Below are 24,893 nucleotides of genomic sequence, written 5' to 3'. Positions count from 1 at the left end.
TTGTGTATTATGCGCCACTCACTCAAGTTTACGCAACGTAAAACTCGAGAACAAATCGGTTTCTTCGTTAGGTATATGGTATATATAAGGTATATGGCCACTAAAAAACAGAATAATTAAGAGGTTATCTATCTTACCACCATGTGGGTATCATGTTAACCTATGGCTAATTTAACTACGAAGGACCTAATTGGTTGTAACTAGAATGCTGTGTCTACGAAACTGAAGCAGGCTATAACCATTGATATTTTCCTTCTCTGTATAAAATTTTCCTGGGCTAGGATACCTTCTATGCCTATTTTTACCAACCTGGTCATCAAAGTCCTCTAATAAAAATACCATATTTCTGCATGAGATACTGTATGTATTTTCCTGTAATTGTATTTAAGATTTTTGTAAGTCACTATATTCCATTACCCTATATTTCACAGGGGCATGTGCCAGTATGACTGATACCTTGTACTTTTTGGTCACAAGATGTGCAACTGCAATTCTATTATTAAAACTATCTCAACCTAATAAGAATTGGAAGCTTCCTTATTCATCGTGGGCCATAATCTCTGCCCATTTACCCGATCCTTCATTTTAAATTAATAATTTCTACTCCTAAATGTCATATTTTCTAATCCTGGGAGACGAGTTTCTGGAACTCTTTAATTTGTATCAAAGCTTCTCCATCCGTCGTTGAAAAGTCAGCACCATAGTTGTCTTTCTGTGTCGTCTATCTCGCCAATTTCATTTTATGTAAATCATTGAAATTGCCGTGGCCTCAACAAGTAATTAGCCCCAGCAATACAGGTTAGGCACTAATAACGGTTTCTCAAGTCTACAAAAAGGGCTTCAGCCGGCTTACAACTGGACAACAAATATCACTCGGACCTCCAGAATGGAGGCTTTGTAAAAAGCCTCTAAATTTTGCCAAAGACTTCAAACAAAGTACCAACGAAAATGTTAATTTTTCATGAATTTGACAGTATTTTTGACCATTTAGCAAAAAAAGTCTAATCTGGTCACTTACCCGTTAGAAGGCATGAAATAGATAGAATTACAGGCTAGCGTGAAAAGTAAATCTGTTGTCTAGAACTGCCCATGAATTCTGTACTGTCGACTGTACACTGTAAGATAAACTACTAAACTCTCGTTGTTATATGTTCAGGGTATTCACTCATCGTAATAAGAAACGATTTTCATCTAAGTATAAATGTTGTAATATGATTGTCACATGGACGATTACAAGGGTGTTCCCAAGACAGTCGTAAAATATTATAACAGTCTGATTATTTGACTGGAAAACAGCTCTTTTAAGTCATTGATTGGAGAAACCGATGCAAATATTCTTCGGTCCGTTGATGTGAAAAGTACTTCATAATTTGACCGATTATCGTTGGCCAAAATTTTAGAGTATATCGTAGTTTAGCCTTAATGATTTCTGGCGTTGCTTGGTGAAAAAGGCTGGTTTTGTTTCCCCTCCCGGTCCAATCCAAACAATAGTTTGCTGCGTTTTATTTCGATAATACGGAAAATAGAGGCTCAATACCTCATTACGACACAATAATCAAAATAAAAGTATAAAGGAAGGTAGTGCTTGATTTGTTCAAGCAATCTTGGATCTCCATCAAGAAAGCATAAATTTTGGAAACCTTTCTACTTTACATATTCTAAGCCTCATTCTAAGAGATAAAATCTTTCCGATGGTTTTTTTATCTTCCCCAACAAGAAATGATATGAAAAAACAGTTAGCTGCTCTGCTGAGAAAACCATCAAATTGAAACTTGAGGAGAGTGGAGATCAAAATAATGCTGCATAGTTTAGTATCTTCATCTTTGATAGTATTTTAAATTCCAATTACAGTATTTCCAATTCCAATTATAGTATTTCCAATTTCAATTATAGTATTTCCAATTCCAGTTACAGTATTTTCAATTATAGCCGATAAAAAAAATTGTCTCAATTTTTATATCGACTTCTTACGAATATTTTCATGGACAGGCTAGCCAAGTCAGCTATGCTGATTTTTTTTCATCTTTTATTTCCTGTGTTTCTCGCCCGATTAATACGTTTCTGAGAGTTGCTAGTTTACAAGTTTTGTTGGCTAACATTTAGTTTTCCCGAGCTAACAGAAAAAATGGGTTTATTAATCCTTACTTTGAAATAAATACAAACTTAGCGTCATGGACTTAAACTCTCTGAACAGGTTCTCAATTACGAAAAGTGATACCCGAGTATATTATTCAAATTCTTTATGAGAACAGTGATATTCGTGTTTATTACTCGAGTTGGGCTGTTTTAAACTTGCTTGTAATTTCTATTTTAAATTTTACTTCTGCCCACATTTGCACCTAAAGATTTTACTAATTTTTTTTATTGTCAGAAGGGACAGCAGACATTTAAGAGACAAAGCTGGTCACTTTACAGACTTTTGGCTAGCCAAGAAGATTATAGAATTTTATTACTACAATGACCCTACTACTTTTGGTGACCTTGATATACGATTCTAACTAAACTCTGATATATCTTTTCTAACTAAACTCTATAATAACAAAGTTCTTACTTCATTCCAAATAGAAGATTTTAATTTAAAAGATTTCTCCAGAAAAAATGCATCCCGGATCCCCCCCTCCTTCTACCTAATGCTCGGAATTATCCACGGGCAGTATTCAAAAGTTCATTGTTTTGCATTATTTTTTCCCTTTTCCTTTCTCTAGGGCAAATTGATGTGTTGCTGGATGAAGTTTTAAATTTTAAGCTATATTTCATAAACTGATAATACAGTTAAGCAGGAAACACCACCATGAGAAACGATCCCTATCCCAACATTCCTGCTGCTTATCTAAGACAAGAAATCACCGTTCCCAGTTCGAAATGCAAAGAATTTTCAGACAATATAAGATAAATTCTCCAACAATATTTAAATATATATCAGATTCCCCAACAATCTTCAAATATATTCAGACGGCTTGGTTAGAAATGGTAGAGTTGGTATAGCCACCGTAATCCCTTAGCTTTCAGTAGACACAATGAAACAGATTGTAGATGGCTCTTACATTCACACTGCCCAGGTAGCAGCCATCAATCAACCAGTTTTGTGGTAACGAACTGTAAGTAAGGACCGACCCGGCTCAATAGTAATTGAAACTCTAAAAACCGGAATTTTGATACCAATAGATACATCAAAAGAATTGGATTTTATGCTGATTTCAAATATATAAGTTTCGTTAAGTTTAGTCTTAACCATCGAAGGTTACAAGCCTGAAAAAATTTACCTTATTTTCAAAAAAAAGGGAAAACATACCCTAAAAGTCATTCATAAAAGTCATAGGGTTTCAAGCTCCTATCTGCAAAAATGTGTAATTTTGTACTCTTTGCCAGAAGAAAGATCACGGATGCGTGTTCATTTTTTTATTTTTTTTCAGGGGTGGACTTATCGACCCAGTGGTCCTAGAATACTGGGAAAGGGCTTATTTTAGCGAAAATTAAAAGTTCTAGTTCTCATTCTAAGTGACCCAAAAATTTGGAAGGCAACTAGGCCCCCTCCCATGCCCCTTTTTTCTCAAAATCTTCTGATCAAAATTTTGAGATAGCCATTTTGTTCAGCATAGTTGAAAGGCCGAATAGCTATGCCTTTTCAGATATCATGACCCCCCATAACCCCTGGGGAATTTTAAGTAATAAAATTTGCCCATTGTTTACGTATAGTATTTGTTATTGAGAAGTATGTATACATTTCTCGGATGGGGGGAGGGGTGAATTTTCTGCAGGTGGGATTTTCCACGGATTTTCCCAGGGAGTGAATTTTTCAGGGAAATTTTACACTGTGGGAATTTGCCAGAATTTCTATACGAAATTTGTCTTATGTCTTGCTTTCTCTTTGCCGACTCAATTTTACGCGTGGAGATGTTAACGGTAATTGTCCGGGGTAAATCAAACAGTTCGTGGCTACGAACTGTAAGTAAGGAGCGACCTGGCTCAATAGTAAAACTCTAAAAAACGGAATTTGGATACCAGTAGATACATCAAAAGATACATTACGAGCCAGAAAAAATTTGCATTATTTTCGAAAAAAGGGGGAAGCTCCCCCTATAAGTGATAGAAGTTCCCCATTAATGAAATTAAACCATAATATTCAGCGTATCAGAGAACCCAACTGTAAAGGTTTCAAGCTCCTACCTGCAAAAATGCGAAATTTTGCATTTTCGCCAGAAGAAAGATCACGGATGCGTGTTTTTTTTTTAAGGGTGATCGTATCGATCCAATGGTTACAAAATATTGCGAGAGGGCTCATTTGAATGTAAATTAAAAATCATAGTGCCCTTTTTAAGTGACCAAAAAATTGGAGGGCAACTAGGCCCCCTCCCACGCTCATTTTTTCCAAAGTCACACGATCAAAATTTTGAGAGAGCCATTTTGTTCAGCATAGCCGAACAATCTAATAAATATGTCTTTGAGGATGACTTAATCCCCCACACTCCCCGAGGGAAAGGCCCCAAGTTATGAACTTTGCCCATTGTTTACATATAGTATTTGTTACTTAGAAGTATGCAGACGTTTTCAAGAGGGATTTCTTCTGGTGGGGAGGAGTTCGGAAGAGGAGGCTACGTGGGAGGGTCTTTCCATGGAGGATATTGTCACGGGGGACGGGACATTTCTATGACGGGGCCCACCGGATTTCCCAGCATTATTTAAAAAAAACGTTCAGAAATTAAATAAAAAAACAAGTTTTTTCAACTGAAAGTAAGGAGCAACATTAAAATTTAAAACGAACAGAAACTGTTACGTGTATTTGGGATTCTCCCCTTAGTCAATACCTCGCTCTTTACGCTAAAGTATTTTTAGTACTTTAAAAAAAACTATGTATTCTAATTAAACGGCCTTTGTGATTCAGGGGTCACTCTTAAAGAATTGGAAAAAAATTCGAACTTTAGCGTAAAGAACGAGGTATTGACTAGGGGAAGAACCCCTCATTGAAAATTCGAGTTCGGCTTGAAAGAGAAGGAAAAGAATTGGGCTAAGTGGCAATCCTTGCTGTAAATACTGATAGAGCGTAAGAGAAGAGGATGTAGCTTCATCGATCTTCACATTGAATGTTCTATTATTAAGGAAATCAAATTTGAAATTGATGAATTTGTCTTGGAAATCCATTGCCTTTAAAATCTGACATAGCTTCTGCTTTAATACTCGTATCTTGTCAAACGTGTGTTATTTTCATCCACAAAAAATATTTTTCAAATCATTGAAAAAGACGGAGAAACAGGAATAAGGCTTAATAATTGTGACGGAAAAGTCCATAGCACAAAATAGAAGAAGAAAAAAAAAATTCTGATATGAAGCATAGCAGATTTTGATTTTGTGCTAGTATTTTTGTTTACTTTGTTCTTTTAACCACTAAGTTTTATATTTTGAATGTTTCTCTAATATTACTGTTGTATTTTAACTAAATGTTTTCATGTCAATATTGTTTTTGTTCAATCCCACATAGCACGAACGTACCCATAGGGGGGGGGGGGTTACGGGGGTTTGAATCTCCCCCCTGAAATGTTTGCCTGACTCGTAAAAACGTAATAAAAATGGATATAAAGAAATTTGGCATGCGTTTTTTGTGTAACCCCCCCACCCCTCCCCGTATCTTTTTTTTTAGTAAAACCCCCTCCGAAAAAAAAATCCTGGGTACGGCCTTGCCATAGGGTGAGGTATGTAGAATACCATGAAGACTCTTTCCGATCTTAAAGATGGTCTTTAGAGCAGTAATTGTGTCTGGTTAACCCGGGGACTAATAGGTTATCTTTTTCTTTAAAGTATAAAGAATATGATTGAATTTATTAGTTCTGTCTGATAAGGGAATTAATGGCTAAAAACAGCCGCAAAGTTTTCTTGGGTTTTCGCACCCCGGCACTATTTCCTGAAAATATTGGAATCACCTGCAGAGGATGCACAGTCATACAAAATATGCTGAATATTCTCACCAGATTAATGCCAAAACCTTACATATAAACACAGGCTAAAGTAGTTTGTTTTGTCTCTTAAGAACGATGTAAAAAACAAAAAACATAAAAATAAATGTAAAAAAAATTTGACTGAATAAAGCTTTTTTGCACTGCTACCTATTTTGGCGGAATTAATTAAAGTATAAATATAAACATCACATTCAGCAGCATTTATTAAACAAACAATTTTCCAGATTAATGTTTTAGGAATAAAAATTCCAAACTTGGGTTTGTTTTATCCGATGACATTCTGTTACTTATGTTTGGCTCACTAAATGCCTGAGCAAGGTGAGAAAATTTCTTTTTATGTTTAGGCTAATACTAGTCATAGTCTGCTTAATTGTTATGCCAGCCAAGCTTATCTCTTAGCCCTATGTCGAATATCTTCCTGGCTGTAGTACTGGTGTAAATAATTACCATCCAGAAAATACCCTCAATATCCTTTGTTAATCATACATTGAGAAAGAAACATGGGTAAAAAACCAGTATCCAATTGAGCAAAATTATGTAAAACCAAAACCCTCACGTCTTGTTCCCAAATAGGCCTAAGAATTGAGAAGAATTGTAGGCTATGTATCAATGAACAGCTATAAACCAAAGCTTTGCATCAATATGGTTATTATTAAAATCAATTTAGATCCAATACTTGAAATTATGGTATAAATTTACATCCACTCCAGGTCATAAAGAAACATGTTAAGAAAATAGTTTGTACTTCATAATATGCAAAATAATCCCTGTGAACTTATTTTGGTAAATTTTTACCAAATCATAGTAGGCTATTGACTTACAAATAAAGTGAATATACCACTTGATGTTTTTTTTTATGCTCTTTATATCACTTCTATTATAAATTCAAGTTTAAGCCCTCTTGAAAATGACAAAAAATATAAAAATATTTATAATGTAAAAAGGCTTAAAACATCTGTTTTAAACTTACTGTTTCATAATAATTTTTTTTTAATCCACAAGCACTGACTTTCCATCATTAAGTTGGATAAAAGAAAGGTATAAAATAAATTTTACAATATTATGCTGTTTTCTTCTTCCTTAATGCCAAATTTTCAAGAATGCATTTTTGACAAAACATCAAAAATAATAAAGCAAGTTCATGTTGTCAAGGTTACAAAATCAAGTTGTTTGAGGTTGAATTTCCCCTTGTTGTTTGAGGTTATATAATATATATATATAATATATATATATATATATATATATATATATATATATATATATATATATATATATATATATATATATATATATATATATATGTGTGTGTTTTTGTTTCAATGTTGTTTTCAATGTTTTCAGTTACTGTATGTTTTTGTTATGTCATTGACATTGTTATAGACTTTTTTATAATTGTTTAGTGCAACAAGCTTGTTAAAGCTTACTGTATCTTGGTATTAATAAATAATAAATAGCCTATATATATATATATATATATATATATATATATATATATATATATATATATATATATATATATATATATATATATATATATATATATATATATATATATATATATATATATCATACATACATATATATATATATATATATATATATATATATATATATATATATATATATATATATATATATATATATATATATATATATATATATATATATATATAATAATAACAATAATAATTAGCATAAATAATGATATAATTATCATAATTAATTGAATCATTCTAACTTAGTAATTAACAAAGAAATAAAAACAAATGTACCAGCAAAAATCAGTACTGTCATCAGCCTAGTGCACAAATTTAATTGCAGCCTCAAACTTGATTTTGCAACATTGACAACACAAACTTGCTTTATTATTTTCAATGTTTTGTTGAAAACACATTCTTGAACATTCAGCATTAAGGAAGAAGAAAACAGCATAATATTGCAAAATTTATTTTATAGCTTTCTTTTATCCAACTTAGGGGAGAGAGGGGTGAAACCATACATTTTGAGGATTTTGACCCCTAAAAAACATATTTCTAAAGATACAAACTTCCTTTTTATGTGAATAGATAACTAAATTATCCACTTTTCTTGGTGATTTTTTTCAATGACATCCATCAAGTTGTTTCTATGTGAGACCAAAAATGTGTAACCTCTTCAAGTGTCCAAAGTCACCCCAACTGGGGGGTGACTTTGGACACACATGGGGCATTTCCGGACATTCATTAATTAATGCTTGTAATTTTTGATTCAGATATTATTAACATTTAATTCAGATAATATACAAGTTAAATGTAACATTAAATTTATTTTATGGGAAATTGGGCAAAATCACAGCCAAATACAAGAGCTTTGGCTGTTTGTCCAGTTCCTCCTACTAATACCAGTGCGGAAAGCTTCATAATAATGTATTGAAAGTCAGTTTCTGCACAATCTCAACATTTAGGGAAGATGAACTTCCTACCAGACTTGCATAGGTAGTTTATTTTTGCTGCTTTGCCACTTATTTCTGCAATTTCACCAACATAGTAAACAGCAGAGTTTTGCTTCTTTCCAACCATAAACCTCACAAGCACAAAATTTCCACAAGATAATTTTTCATCTGTATCAAACGCACTGATACTTCCACAATGTAAAGACTCATCATTGAGCTGTATACCTATGTCTGAAATGCTGTCTCTAGTTTTGTCAGCAATGAGTGAAACCTTTGACTTTTTTAGCAACTTTTTCTTTTTCTTAGCAAACCTTAGCCCAGTCTCTGCTTCTAGTGCTCTTTTTTCTGGCGTCTCTGTCAGAATTCTACTTTTGCCTTTTTTATGGTTTTTGTGCAGACCCACTTGCATTTTTGCCTGTGGATATGGTCTGATGCTTTCAAGAGTTACTGCTGTAGGCAAGTTTGACTGCTGTTGACCCATCATGACAGGAGATGAATCACAAAATAAACCAGGGTGAGGATCATCCATATTGGAAGTTTCTGGGGCATTCTGTTTGGCTGGATCTGGGTGGTTTGTCAACTCAGCTGGCAGAAAATCGACTTCTGTGCACACATTTGGATTTAAAGGCCAAATTCCTGCCTTCTCAAAACCAGCTGTGATGTTTTGAGGATTCAGCTTTTCCAGAAAGGGATACTTGCACAATTTTGCTATTTCGTGTATTGAAATTCTCTGACCAGGGTTTAATTGCATGCTTCAATGGTGCATACAGAGTTCAGAGTTTTTATTCCACAATACATACACAATCCAATCACAACACACCTAATCTCCCTCAAAAGGCTCCATGGCCAGGGATACAAGGGGGAATGAGAAAAAAAAAGAAAATACAATATATCCAAACAACCATAAAAAAGAAATCAATCGCCAAACAACATATAAAATTAAAAAGAGACCTTACCTGAGGCCTGGGAGTCATACACTGAAACATCAAGGGGTTGGAGATGATGGGAGCAATGGGGAGGAAAGGTTAGGAGGTGAATGCTGTTATCTTTACACAAGGAAACTACTTCTACTGAAATAGGGCTTTCATGATTGTCAAACAAGAGTAAAACAGGGTCTTTTTTGCTAGGTTTGACCTCTTTTAGAAAGTGTTCCATGGAACAAAGGAAATTTTCCAAAGTCATCCATCCATTGCGATGGGCTAAGCCAATGCATCCTGGTGGTCCATCTCAATACATCCTCTCTGGAGCTTTGACTCTTGGAAAAACAAACTCTGGTGGAATTGTCTGACTGATTGCAGATACAAAGCATAGCATTGTGGTATTTTCCCCTCTTTCTGCTGACACAGTCTGTGTCACCTGTTTTGCTCCCCTTTTAGCAATCACCTTTGGGGCCTGAACAACTGTGGGTACTCCTGTTTCATTGCAGTTCCAAATTTGACCAGGAGGAAAATGATAACTCCTGAAGATTTCTAAAGAAGACACCAATTACAATGGCATTAAAGCTGTCAGCACAAGCCTGGCTTGTACTTTTGGGTTTTCTGATGAACAAACTGGCGTTCCGCTTGATGAAACCTCTTAGCCAATCCACTCATGCTCTCTCATTCAGTTTCCAGCTTGATGGGAATTTTATCTTCAATGTTATTGCCAATTGGCAGGCTAACTTTCTTGTTGCATAAGGAGTCAGCCCTTGGTTAAGCAGTGAACATTTTTCAAGGTATGCAGCAAGCTCTTTCTCTTGTTTGGAAGTAAAAACAAACTTAGTGCTCTCCTGAACAATGTCATTGTCAAAATTGTAACCACTAGCACCACTCTGCTTTAGATGTTGCATTTTTACCTTGTATTGTTTCATGGCATCCACAAGGGTGCTCTTCTTCAGGGAAAATTCTTCTGCAGTTGCTCTGAAAGACAACTTCCCATGTATAAATTGAATAACAGCACGTCTGAGTAATTCTTGATCAGGAGGACCACTCCCCTTTTGAATGTAGTTGCAAACCATCTGTCAAAGAAAATTATAATTGTCAGAATCTGAAGAGAACAACATGAAAATTAACACAGGTCACACCATGCTTTGAGGTGTGCTTTGAGGCATAGTATGAAAAGATGCCTGCAGGCAGTGTAATGTTTAGTTTAACATTATAATACAAAACATTAAACAAAAAAAACTGTAAAAAATCACATCAAACATTTGTTTATGTTTATTTTTGTTATGTTTCTACAAGTCAGACAAACATTTCAGGGAGTTTCAAAAAGTAAACATTCAATAAATGTTTATTGTTCAACATAATAGTAAATTATTTAATAATAAGTATTATTTTTAAATATGATGGGTGAAAATGAATTGAACTGATCTACATAGCTGTGAAGGTGGACTGTAAATCTAAGCTTATATAAATGTCACATGACTCCTTTTGAATTATCACTGTCTAATTATAAGTTCAAATCACATATAGTGTATTATAAAACTAAACATTATAATATATAAGACAATAATCCATTGAATGTGTACAATTCAGAGTATGTATTTTAAACAAGGAGGGTAGGGGGGGTAAGGTTTATTGGTACACTAGTTAGAAAGTATTGAAGAATATTCAATTAAGATTAGCTTGAATATTTTTGCCATAAACAGTGACATGCCAAGACTATTTTAAATGTATAGACAGTCAAAAGTACACCTTAATTTTGGATAGAAATTAAAGGTTAAGCTTAGCCAAATCATAGAAAATGCTGTCTAATCTTGAACACAGGATCTTAAAGTTGGAAAAAAGTATCTAAATAATAGGCAGACTTAATCTTGGGTAACTTTGATTTAAGACAAAGATTGTTACACAGAGTAGTTGTGTTTAAATAGGCTAAGCTGTAAGGCAAGGGGTAACTTTTGTCTAAGTGTAAATGTAGAAAACAAAGTTTGATAGTCAAAGTAAATTACTTCAGTTTCTCTATAACCCAACAGGAATACAATCAATTTAACCAATATTCTGCTTCCAGCTACATATAGTTCCATTTTCCAACTTATGAAAGACTTCTGTCAGTACAGGGCAAAACCGGATACCACAAAAGTGTCCAGAATCACCCCAAAAAAGTGTCCCCATGTTACCCCATGTTGACACCATTTTGAAATTTTTTTTTTGTAGATAATGGCCTGATATTTACTGACAGAAAATTACCATGAAAATAGCAGGGGTATACCTTGTCTGATCCTGCTAACTCATGGCTAAAGAGCTACAATAACTTAGAAAATATTTGACAAAGACTACATGTGTCAGGATTTCCAGCAAGCATATAAAAACTTCCTTACCTCTTTTCTTGGTTGTCTCTTTTCTCCAAAATTTAAAACTTGCACCAAATGTGAGTTACATGAAGGGCATCTAGCAAGAATTTTTTGAAAGGATTAGCTCAAAAACTTTAGACAACAGGTCAAATGTACAGAGTTGCCCCCGTGTGGTCTCAGCCCTCTGCCCTAATCATGGAAAGTCAGTGCTTTTGGATTAAAAAAGGATTTATTATGAAACAGTAAGTTTAAAACAGATGGTTTAAGCCTTTTTACACGCTATATATTTTTATATTTTTTTCATTTTCAAGAGCTCAAAAAGGGCTTAAAATTGAATTTTCGATAGAAGTGATTATTATATTCATAAAGAGCATAAAAAAAGGCATCAAGTGGTATATTCACTTTATTTTTAAGTCAATAATATGATTTGGTAAAAATTTACTCATATTTTCCATATTTTCCTTTATCCTTAATATTTTCCTTGTTTTTCCAGTTTTTCAATATTTTGCCTATTCTCCAAGTTTGAAAATTGTTTATAGAAAAATTCTACTTTTGCTACTTTTGGCTTTCTTGAAAAGGGGTTGTCCTGGAAAGGTATTTTGAAGTACCTACCTGCACTGCGTCTACCTCTAGAGGGTCCTGAAATTTGCCTACATGACAGGTCTATACCTATTGAAATCTTGAGAAAACAACATTTTACCTTAATTTCCAGTTATCAGTTTTGGTAGATTTTTTGTTATTCATATTATTGACTTACATATAAAGTAAACATAGCACTCAATACCTTTTTATGCTCTTTCCAAATATGATAAGCATTTTTGTTAGAAATGAATTTTACCCCCCACCCCTATATATTGTTATATATTTGCACATTAGGGGTGTGGGGGGAAAGTTTAAACTTACCTCTCATTTACATCAGAAATAAAATTTACCCCCACCCCCTAATGTGCAAATATATATACCCTTATATCTAAGGGGGGGGGGGTAAAATTCATTTCCAACAAAAATAGTTGTATTTCGAAAAAGCATAAAAAAGGCATCAAGTGGTATGTTTACTTTATTTGTAAGTTAATAATATGAATAACAAAAAAATTTACCTCAGTTTCTTTTTCTCTGGCTTTATTTCTGACAATGCAATTCCTGTTATATGAGTAGAATTTTAAGCCATATCAATATTTTTTTTCAAGATTTAGGAAATGTATTTGCATATCTTTAAAACCTTATAAATTGGGATTGAGCAAAATTGTGAAGCGGATTTTTTTTGTACTTCATTTAAGCAGGAGATCTATTCTGCAAGATTTCACTTTTATAACACAGATTTTTAAGGTCATTAAACGTCATGACCCTCTAGAAGGAAAAGGAGTGGAGGTAGGTACTTTAAAATACCTTCCTGGGACATACTTTAGCATGTAGAGCCATTCCTGAAAGTTTCGTTTTTTTTAACCTAACCCCTTTCCAAGACAGCCAAAAGTAGCTAAAGTAGAATTTTAACAAATTTGTTTATTTTTCACACTTTTGTTAAAATAGATTGTACAACAGTGAAAAAAGTGATAATAAAGGTTCTCCCCCTGGAAAATATGTTAACTAAGGTTATTATGCTCATTAAGAAGTAAGAATTGTTTTCTTAACATGTCTCCTTATGACTTGGAGTGGTTGTAAATCTAAACCAAAATTGAGAATGTCAGAAAACATTCATTTGTGTTGGAAATGAATTTTACCCCCAACCCTATATATTCCAATTCAGGGCATAGGGTAAACGTACTGATGACTTGACAGTTTTTGTAAAAAAAACACTTTCTACTCCAGAAGGCTTAATTTAAAGACTTTTGGTTTGAAAAGGGTTTCAGTATGTAGAAAAAATATCTATGAATCTAACTGTTTTTTTGGAAATTCGAAGTTTCATCAGAAAGGAGTACAACACTCCGATTTTCTTAAATTGGAGCATTTTCACCTATAAGTTTGACTGAACAAAAATTAGTTGTTTTCAACATAAGTTGGAATCCTATTTGACACATGTCAAAACATTGGGGGATACTTGTGGGCATATCCTGGTGGATTCAACATGCCTATTCTTTTTACTTTATTTTGTTGTTCCTCTTCAACTTTTTTAATGTGTAAATGTATAAAATACTGTTAAGATAGTGGAAGCAAAAATTAATAAATTGACCCAAGTATAGGGATGAAATTGGATAATCATATGGAGTGTAATTGCACAGTTAAAGTGTTGTGAAAAAAATATAAATGTTCTTACTTTTATAACTTTAATAAATCAAATATTTATTAGGGCCAAGGGCCCTATATATTCCAATTCAGGGCATAGGGTAAACGTACTGATGACTTGACAGTTTTTGTAAAAAAACACTTTCTACTCCAAAAGGCTTAATTTAAAAACTTTTGGTTTAAAAAGGATTTCAGTATGTAGGAAAAGTATCTACAAATCTAACTATTTGATTAGAAGTTTGAAGTTTTATCAGAAAAGGGCACAAAACTCAAATTTTCTTAAATTTGAGCATTTTTACCTATAAGTTTGACTGAACAAAAATTAGTTGTTTTCAACATAAGTTGGAATCCTATTTGACACATGTCAAAACATTGGGGGATACTTGTGGGCATATCCTGGTGGATTCAACATGCCTATTCTTTTTACTTTATTTTGTTGTTCCTCTTCAACTTTTTTAATGTGTAAATGTATAAAATACTGTTAAGATAGTGGAAGCAAAAATTAATAAATTGACCCAAGTATAGGGATGAAATTGGATAATCATATGGAGTGTAATTGCACAGTTAAAGTGTTGTGAAAAAAATATAAATGTTCTTACTTTTATAACTTTAATAAATCAAATAATATTAACATTTTAATTACTAAATATCAGTATACAAAAAAAAAAAAAACAAGTAATGACAGCTTGAACATTACATAGCTAAAAAATTGTCAGGAGCTCATTTTGTGTCAAAAACAGTAAACTGATAGAATTAAACAACAAAAGCACGAAGAACAACAGGGAAATCTTTTTGCAAGACAGTGGAGATAATTTGAATGAATATTTCGGCCCTATGTCTAAGGGCCGTCCTCAGCAAGACAAAAATATATAAAAGAAAAAAGACTCAGAACAACATGCAACCAGTACAACCCAATATTAAAAAAAATTTCAAAGCAGTCCTAGCATCCTTACGCTAAATTACCCTAAATTGCATTGTCCAGCAAAATAAGGAAAGATCCTGTAGAGTCGCTGATCAGTGATGATGGGGAGTCACTGGTTCGGCGGCGTCCCACTTTGTTTTCCATGGTTTGGTGGACCAATTCTTATCAATGTCAATCTTGAATGCATTGACAGAGGGAGTGGTGACAGCTGCATTGGGAAGACTTCCAGGGGCCCACCACTCTATTGGAGAGGTAGGGGTTGCGGAGTCTGCTGTGAGCTCTCTTCCTGAATAGCTTCTTGCTATGCCCTCTTGTCCTGAATGATTCGTCAAGTTGTAAAGGACTCTGAGAAGAGGAATCAGCATTCAGTAGCTTGTAAGTCATAATGACATCGCCCCTCTGCCATCTGTAGACGAGTGTTGGGAGCTGTATTTGTTCAGGCGGGATGGATAGTCAAGGTTCTTGCATCCATCAACAGCTTTGGTTGAGCACCTTTGAACAGACTCTATTTTCTGTTGGTCACTCTTATTCAGAGGTGTGGCAACACACATCCCAAACTCCAGCAATGGTTGCACAAAACCCTTGTACAGCTTCGTCATGACTTTAGATGATCTGCTATGTACTGTATGCTTAATTATTCCGAGGGTCTGAGATGCTTTGACAACCGCTGTTTGGGTGTGTTTGTTGAATTTTCAGCTACCGAGGAACCAATCAATTGTCTAGAGCCATCCCCCCCACTCATATGGTACTGCCACTTCTCATTCTTTTTCCCGAAATATACCGCCTTGCACTTCTGGATGTTAAACTCAAGCTTCCATTGGCGGGCCCAAAGGGAAAGTGCATCCAGGTCTTCCTGTATGGTGGCTCTAGTTGCTGACAACTCCAAGGGCCCAATAAGCTTTGCATCATCAGCATAGAAGCTCATCTTATTTCTTACAGCCCATGGAGCATCATTAATGTAAATACTGAAAAGTGTTGGGCCCAAGATCGTTCCCTGGGGCATGCCACTATCAACTCCAGCAACTTCTGAGAAAAACTCTTGCCCATTATCCCCAAACACTCTAACTCTCTGCTTTCTTCCTGAGAGGAACTGCATAACCCATTCAACAACCTCCACATGTATCCTGGTAGCAAAAAGTTTAGCCTTCAAACAACAATGGCAAACTTTGTCAAAAGCCTTTGCAAAGTCTAATAAAATCATATCAACAGGGATATCCTGGTCTAGCAGTTGGGTGACACATTCATATGCGTCAATAAGATTTGTCTCGACCGAGCGTCCAGATCTGAATCCATGTTGGCTATCAGTAAGTAGTTTATTGTCAATCAGGTGTTTCATAACAGCAGTGTTTGCAATTCCTTCGAGGATTTTACTGACTGTCGAGGTGATGCTAATTGGTCGGTAATTGGCAGCACAGTTCCTGCTACCACCCTTGTGAACAGGTGTAATATTCGCATTTCTCCAATCTTGAGGGGCTTGTTTCGTGTCAAGATACTTCTGGAACAGTTTTGCTAGGGGGAGGGCAAGCTCCACATGAGTCTCTTTCAAAGTTCGAGGGTGTACCCCATCAGGGCCAACTGACTTATTTGGGTTCAATCTTTTGAGCTTTGATTCAACATCCAAAGTGCCGATAGTAATAATTTGCATTGGTTTCTGAATATCATATTCCGGAATTTGTGCCAAGAGGTCATTATCTGGAGGTGTAAAAACTGACTTGAACTGCTGGTTCAGAGCTTCAGCTATATTTCCAGGGTTGATTATGGTATTCCCATTAACTGAGAGTTTGGTTACTGAATGTCTTCCGGGCTTTTGAGTGGAGGCATACTTCCAAAATGCTAAAGACTCCTCATACTTGCTAGTAACTTCTCTTGTAAGGTAGCGGACTTTGTTTCGTATTTGTTTGAATTTGTCATGATTAGCCTGCGTTGGGACGTCCTTGTATCTTCTCCAGAACTTCTTTTTCTTCCGGACTGCTAGCTTGATTTCTTGTGTGAAGAAAGGGAGCGTTCTTGGTCTTCGTTTCCAAGTGGTTGTTGTGTGCTTTGCAATTGTCTCACTGAGGACCCTTTTCTTCTCAAGCCAAGCTCCCTGTACATTATTCTTTTCGACAAAAGACCAATCTTGGTTAGCCAAATCTTGCCTGACCTTGTTGTAATTTGTAAACACATGTTTTCTAAAATTATTTGTCTGCAGGTACAACTTTAGTCAACAAGTTATGGCTGTATGGTCGCTTGCGCCAAAAGGTGGTTCTGAGTCTATACTTTGGATTGCCTCCTCATCTTTGACAAATAGGAGATCTAAGAGAGATGGGTTCTGGCCCTCTCTGTACCTAGTCGGGAAATTGATTGTCTGGTACAATGAATGTTCTTGTAGGCATTCGAGGAATGTGCCAATCTGGTCATTGTTATCTCCTGTGGCAGCATAACCACTAATCCATTGGATCTGAGGCAGGTTGAAGTCTCCAACAATTACAATATTATGGCAAGGACGACTCATCACCGAACTTATAGAATTTGCAATCGCGAGGTGAGAACTTTTTTGGCAGGGAGAGCTTGGGCTTCTATAAATACAACCTATAATTAAGGGGTGACCCTTTAGCTCAATTTTTATCCAGACTTGCTCCACCCACAGCTCATACTGAGAACCAAGATTAAGGTCTCCTACCTTCAGTGACGATTTGCCGTACAGGACAATTCCTTTTCCTTTTGGTTTCGACAGATTTGAGATTATTCTGAATTTGGTAATCTGGATTTGTACATCAGTCAGTGGCATTGAAGTTTACTTTGGTTTAACTTCAGTGAAGGCAAACACACTCACTTCAGGTCTTGCCGAAACTACAGCTTTTATTTCGTCCATTTTTGTGGTGATGCAATCCACGTTACTGTAAAGCATTAATAGTCCTTACTTCAGCAAAGTTCAACCAGGACTGATAAAAAGCAAGTTAAAACAAGGCAATTCAATGAGATGAAAGAAAAATAATTTAAAAACACATTCTTATTGCTAATCCAGCCTTTTTGGCAGCTAACCTCAAAGGTCTTTTTGTGACCGGTTCTGTGTTAATGTCTATTGGTTTTTTTAAATGATAGAATTGAATATTCTTTTCATATCTGAGTGTATTGGATATAATTTTCACATTTTGCATTGTCAAAATATACAAATGGCTTCAAGAGATGGTGTTCCAAGTCACCACTAAGCAGAGTTGTCCTGTTTTGAAGGAGAATTTTGATACAGGTTTCAAAATTGCACTATTGAATCATCAGTGCCTTTACCCTATATTTGCACTTTAGGTAGGTGGGGGTAAAGCTCATTTCTGATGCAAATGAATGTAAAATTTGAATTCAGGATACAATTCTGACTGTAAAGATAAGTTTTTTTTTTCTTAGCTACTTGAATAGGCTGTTAATATAAACCTGACCTGAGGGTCTGCATGCAAAATGTGTTAGCTACAATTATTCTGCAAACTATGAAGTAAGAATTGTTTTCTACTTTCATGCTGTCCAAATACTTTATCTCCACCCTCCTAGTGTGCAAATATATTGCCCTAATTATATTATTCAGCTCACCTTAATCCATTTGAGAGCTATAAAGTCCTCCAGACCTGTAGTGCTCTTGAGTTGATGACTCCCAGTCAAACCACCACTGCTTCTTCTCCCACTCCTTGTTTGGCATCATCAGCAAAACAAATACATATTGTTATCCACATGATTGAAAATATCATTCATATACATCAAGAAAAGTGTTGGGCCTAATACAGTTCCCTGCAGTACCCACTCATTACTATGGCCTCGTCAGAGTAGATTGGCTGGCCACCTGTCTCAAATAAATGGACTTTCTGCTTGTAGTCAGTGAGGAAATTCATCAGCCAGGCTATCAGGGATGTGTTGGTACCAGCAGCAGACAATTGCAAGAGCAGTCAACTATGGGGCACTTTGTAAAGGCCTTAACAAAGTCTAGCAGCAGTAGGTCAACCGGATGTCCTTGGTTTCTAATTATTTCAAATGTTTCCAACAAGTTTGTTTTGATTGATTTTCCTGACTGAAATCCATGCTGCTTGGGTGACAAGATCTTTTTTTGTGGTTAAAGGTTTGGGCAATGAATCATTAACTATGTTTTCAAGCATCTTAACCACAACTGAGGTTAGGCTGATAATTCTCAGGATTGGTGTGGTCACCTTTTTTGAATACCAGAGTTATGTTGGCTATTTTCCAGTCTACTGGGAGCTCTCTATTGGTAAGTGTTGTGGGATTATTCCAATGTATTCTGTTGTTTTGGATGAAACTTGCCAATAATTTTCCATTGAGCATAAGCTAATTGTCTCTTAGTACAGATAGATCAAACTGGTTTGTTCTCAAGTTTTACACAACATAATTCTTAAGTGTTGCCACTGTAACAGAAAAGTATCATGTCTCTAATAATAGTTGATAATGCTGAGCTTAAATCTTGGCTTAATAAGCATAATCCAAATAAGTCTGTTGGGCAAGATGGTAATTGTCCATGGCTCTTAAAGGAAGCTCATGCCCAATTACTGCTATCCTCCCATATTGATGCCAAAGTTATACCACTGGACTGGAAAGTTGCCCATATCTCACCAGTACACAAAGGAAGAGACAGGAGCAAAACTCCCAATTATCAGCCAATCAGTATTACCTCTGTTTTTGCAAAAATCTTGGAAGGTATTGTAAATGCTGATGATTGACTCACACAATCACGTAACTGAGCTCCTTGACCAAAGTCTCCCAGTTGATATGGTTCTACTAGACTTTGCTAAAGCATTTGATAAAGTCTGTCATCAAAGGCTCCAGTTGAAACTGAAGGCAATTGGAATTGAAGAAGGAATGGTGGACTGGATAATATCTTTCTTGAAGGGAAGGAAGCAGCAGGTCAGAGTTTTTGGTGAATGGGGTATAGCTTACTACTCTGAAATAGCAGAGGTCTAGCAGAGGCAGAGGGATAAGTGGAATGCCTCAAGGAGTTGTTTTTGGCCCTACACTATTCAGTGTCTACATTAACAATGCTCCAAGAAATTTTACAAATAAGCTTAGCCTGTATGCTGATGACTTGAATCTTATTGGTCCTGTTGACACACAGCAGGATGTGGCCTCAATGCAGTTGGATCTAGACAACTTTGCAAATGGGCCAATATATAGAGCATTGAGTTTAATGTTGAAAAGTACAAGGTTCTCCATTTTTGAAGAAATAACCCCCCAATGGCAATGCTCAATGTCATCAAATGCTGGTTTGAGAAAATCAATTTCTGACAGTAACTCAGAAAGAGATTTAGGGGTCATTGTAGATTGAGACCTTAAATTCAACTGCCATAGCCAAGCTGCAGTAGCAGGGGCTAACCAAACTCTTGATAATATCAAGCGCACAACCACCAGTAGATCCTTAGCAATAGTTACTAAACTACAAGAGCTTGGTGAGACCAAGATGAAAGTTTGGAATTTATGTTGCCATGCAATTAATAAAACAAACCAGACGGCTCTCAAATCTGTCCAAAGAGAGGCAACAAAATGAATAAAGGGCCTCAATGATAAAGAATATGCATGCCAACTGCAGACCCTTAAACTACCAACTCTAACATACTGTTGACTAAGAGGTGACATGATAATGACTCACTGGCTCCTGCAGTCTGATGACAAAGACATGTTTGAGCCTGCCCAGTCATCAAGTACCAGAGGTAATACAGCAGTGCTGTTCTACAAGCATACCATGACTAGAAAAAGAAACAATTTCTTCTATAACTAAATCATAAGTCTGTGGAATGGTCTAAGCAAGATAAGAGTGGGATCAACAGCTTCAAATAAGATCTTGTCAAAGACTGGGCAACTAAACCATGGCCCACACAGTAGGATGCCACAGATGTCTCATGGCCCTATCATCATTAACTGGCATGCACTGGATTCATTCATATTGCTAGCAAGTACAATTTAAAGCAAGAAAAATATTTTCAGCTTCACAGCTTTGCTCAATCTCAATTCATAAGGTTTCAAAGATCTGAAAATCTGGACCCTATCTGGACCAGGTACAATGTCATATGGAAGGCAGTGTGGCTTGGAGCATTGTCATGGCGGAGCTTCCATTGATCAGCAATCTCTGGTTGTCTCCTCTTCATGTTTTGGTGCAGTTATGCAAGGATGTCTTTGTAGAAAGCAGTGTTGACAGTTTGTCCTTGATACACAAATACACAAACTTGCTGTGTACCACCCCATGGTTGTCAAAAAAGACAATGAACATGGTCCTCACCTTTGACTTCACCATTCTTGCCGTCTTGGGGTGTGGAGACCCCTTTGTGTGCCACTTGAAACTCTGGCATTTGGTCTCAGGGTTGTAATGGAAACCCATGTTTCATCACCTCTTATTATGGCATCTAAAAAGTCTGCTTCACCTTCTACAACCTCCACCATTTCATGGCACAGGTCAACTCATTGTTGTTTCTGTTCATCACTCAGCACTTTTGGCACCAATTTTGCACAAACGTTTCTCATGTTGAGATTCTTGGTTACAATGTTGTGTACTGTCGATTTGCACATGTTAAGCTCTTCTGCTATGAATTACATACTCAACCGACAGTTAGAGTCAAAGATTCCTTTAACTTTTGACACGTTTTCATCTGATGAACTCGTCAAAGGGTGTCCAGATAAATCTTTATCCTGAACTGTCTCCCGCCCATCTTTGAAGTCCTTGTGCTAATGAAAAACCTGGGTTTTCGACATGGTATGGTCTCTGTAGGCCTGCTCAATTAAGGCAAGAGTCTCTGAAGCAGTTTTGCCCAACAGAAAACAGAATTTAATGGTGTATTGCTTCTCTGTTGGCTGCTCCATTTTTTACTTTTTATCCTGTGACCAAAATTAAAAAACAAACTTTGCAAAACTATCAATCCTCTACTCTCTCACTGTCCAGAAGCGACTGCTGCAGGGTGTGATGCTTTGGCAAGACCCCAATCACCCATACCACTTATTGAGAGCACTCTGGTGGTGATAGGAAGGTCGCGCGTTGGCCAGTCTCATTACTTTTTGGATGTACCTTGACATATCTTCCCAACTGCTACATATGGTTCCGTGATGATGTGATGTTTAATCAGTGTTGCATTTTGAGTCCATAGGGGAAGGCAAAGTAAGTTCTTGGTAAATTTGAAGTAATGTGACCTAGTATTTTTTTTTGTTATCTTTTTGAGTAAAGATTTTCCAAAAGGGTTCACAATTAACAATATGGAGCATTGAAATTGTTTTATATAGAATTGCAAATGCAGCTCTATTAAGGCAAAGTTTTGCTTTAATGAATGAAGCATATGCAATTCAAATACATTGCTGAATATAGGATACTAGCTGCTGACAAGTATGTTTAAGAGATCACTCAATAGGGAGTCCCAGGTGTGTTATGTGCTTGACAGGTTTGACTTCAGAGCTTCCTAGACAGATTGAAGACAGTGGAGGTGGGTTTTTACAGTTGAAAACACTGTTTCAAATTTTTCAGGGTTAATTCAAGACCTATATTAGTGTACCCTTCACTTAATATTTTAAAATTATTGGAAATCCTCTCTAAGGACTGGCTAATACTCAGAATGTCATCAGCATAAGAAACAAGAGAGAGGTCAAGTCCAAGCAGGACAGAAGATTAGTAACACTGTGCTTAAGGATCTAAGATATAATTATTGAAGAGTGTTGTGTTGCTATATTTATTACTTTTAGTTGTATTGTAAAGCTACACTACCGCTTTCCTAGCACTCTAATATATTTTGAAGTGGACTATACACTAAGAGACTGTTTATAAAGTTGTCATTGCACATTGACTCTCATGACATCCTAGAGGTAACTTTTCTAGACAAGATAAATTTTGTTTTTCCAATGTGGATTGATCATTCTGGATCTCCTAAAACCTTGAGCTTGAATTGGTTTTCCAGAAACAAAATTCCTTCTGTGAAATTTTCTATCTTAAAGTTTTAATTCTATGAAGTTTCTAAATTTTATTGAATTAAAATGCCCTTGCTTTGAAGCTTAATTTTTTAGATATAAAGTAACTTGTTATACTGTTAGAACTTCATAGTGTACCTTTGACAACCTAAGCAAAATATCTATATACAGGGGGCGAATCTCCAGCATTTTTATTGGAGGGGCAGGAGGGGTCTGTATCTGGATAGTCAAAGGGCATGGGATGTATAATATTTTTTCTGCATATTATGGGGGGGGGGGCAACTGCTTCCCTTGCCACCCCCAAACAACGCCCCTGTCCATATATCTCTTAAATTTTTGGGACATAATGCTAGAAATCCTGATCTCAAAACAGGAGTTCCAATTTTTTTCGAAAATATTCGATTTTGATGTTTATCATACTTTGTATGTTTAATGTCACAAAAAGTAAACAATAAGGCATGCACTCTTCTATATCCAAAAATGGACTGTATACTATGAAGTAAAAGTTTTGATATGAAATATTTTATGAATATTGATTAACCAATGTAAATAGTAGGCAGTGCTAATACAAATAAAAACAAAAACAATGTGGATACTGAGTTTGGCAATTATCTTGTTCACATGGTACTTATTTCAGAAGTTATCTAATTACACTTTGGCCTTGCAAATAGTAACTTGCAGTAATCATAACGCATCCACCAACATGAAGCAGGAGCATATGTATTTTGCTTCAGTAGATAAAATTTAAGCTGATTGGGCTTTAGTAGATCTTGCACTGATTTCTAAGTATAAATAATTGATTGTAATTGCTTATTTTTTTTATACTGTCTTTTTTCAGATGTCATTTTTCTCAAGGAAAGTTAAGCAAGTTTTTAATTTTGGAGTAGGGAATGAAGTGAAGAGAAAAAAAGTATACAATAATGTGAATTCAACGGTAAATCCAGATGAAATTTGGGAGAAAATTGGTGAACTAGGTGATGGCGCTTTTGGAAAAGTTTATAAGGTAATATATTCTATATTTTGTTTATTCATTATATTGCCTTAAATTGCAGCTAGGAGTAATCTAAGGATTTCTCCTTGTAGAGTTCCAGAATGGTAACTTGAGTTGTATACAAAGTTCTGACCACGTGCTGATCCATGATCAGCAGCATCCCAATTGAGGAATTGGAGAAAAAATCATGATAAATGCTGGTTGAAAATTTCCACTTTCAGCTGAGGATCAGCAACTGATTGACTATTGTGCAGGATATCTAGGACTCTGTGTTTGTTGCTACATTTTGATGGCATAACGCCAGAAAGATTTAGTGTTATCCTTAACATCCTCAGCCAACTTTCAAGTCTGATTCAAGACCTTTCAACATGCAGAATTTTCGTTTTTACATTTGACCAACTCTCATCAATATCGTCAGTGATAAGCTTTTTCCAGTTGATATTGGCAAGTTTTTCGGAGACTAGTATGTAGTTTACATATTTTTGTTGCTTAGAAGAAGGTTGTTGTGTAGGCCGACATAACTCCGAAATAGTTACTACATGGTCGCTATTACCAACAGGTGTGGGCATCAGATTATTTGCCCCCAACCTTGCATTGCACTCCTGGTCAAAGGCATTGAATCAGGAGATTGGTACCTGAGCAAGGCAGACCATTGAGCAGCATGCAAAGAAGTTTTCTAAAGTCCCCTGCTGCAGACTCTGTGTTTATTAATGCATTTGTATCTTTAATGCCAAGTTGTTAAATATACCATGTTTTGTTAGCTTAACCCTTTATCTTTTAATATTTTTGACATGTATTCTTTTACTAACATGACTAAACTAGGAATATTTGGAGGCCATAGGGGTATTGAAGACATTCCCTTTAGTGTAAAAAATCTATGATAAACAGTGAGGTTATGCAAAAGTCTCTCCATAATGATCCTGTAAAGAAGAAGATGAAAAACAAGTAAAATTTGTAGCAAAATGTGTACTGGCTCCTAACTACTACCACTTTTTTCAGTCTTTGATTGGCTATAAGGAAATGACAGATGAATAAAAAGAATGATTTTATTGCTGGAAGTAATCTACAATCAAGGTTACCTGTAGTATAATATTGTTTACAATGAGACAAATTCCATAGGCCCATCTGAGAACAAACTTTGCAACACTCTTCATAAAATATTGCTGCCAATTATTTGAAGTGGGTTTTGATGGTTTGTC

At 35.6% G+C, this 24,893-nt stretch overlaps 2 protein-coding genes across 3 annotated transcripts in view; one reads left to right on the top strand and one right to left on the bottom strand.

Moving 5' to 3' along the window:
• Nucleotides 1–6,161: 6,161 nt before the first annotated feature.
• Slik (Sterile20-like kinase) overlaps nt 6,162–24,893 on the top strand; it is a 124,086-nt gene continuing 105,354 nt past the window's right edge. For both annotated transcript variants that reach the window (XM_089088579.1, XM_089088578.1), the window contains exons 1-2: nt 6,162–6,269; nt 23,542–23,706. In XM_089088579.1, the coding sequence (XP_088944705.1) occupies nt 23,542–23,706 (165 nt within the window). In that variant the 5' untranslated portion in view covers nt 6,162–6,269. The remainder of the gene's footprint in view (nt 6,270–23,541; nt 23,707–24,893) is intronic.
• LOC148953510 (uncharacterized) lies at nt 15,427–17,562 on the bottom strand. The gene is made up of 2 exons (XM_089087988.1): nt 17,120–17,562; nt 15,427–16,963 (listed from the first exon to the last, which is right to left on the bottom strand). Exons 1-2 carry the CDS (start codon nt 17,560–17,562, stop codon nt 15,427–15,429), a joined length of 1,980 nt encoding a protein of 659 aa, XP_088944114.1.

The sequence above is a fragment of the Artemia sp. Qi Xiang Cuo genome, chromosome 4 (genome assembly GCF_049724085.1).
Source record: "Artemia sp. Qi Xiang Cuo chromosome 4, ASM4972408v1, whole genome shotgun sequence".
Lineage (NCBI taxonomy): Eukaryota > Metazoa > Arthropoda > Branchiopoda > Anostraca > Artemiidae > Artemia > Artemia sp. Qi Xiang Cuo.
This window is presented reverse-complemented; position numbering and strand designations above follow the sequence as displayed.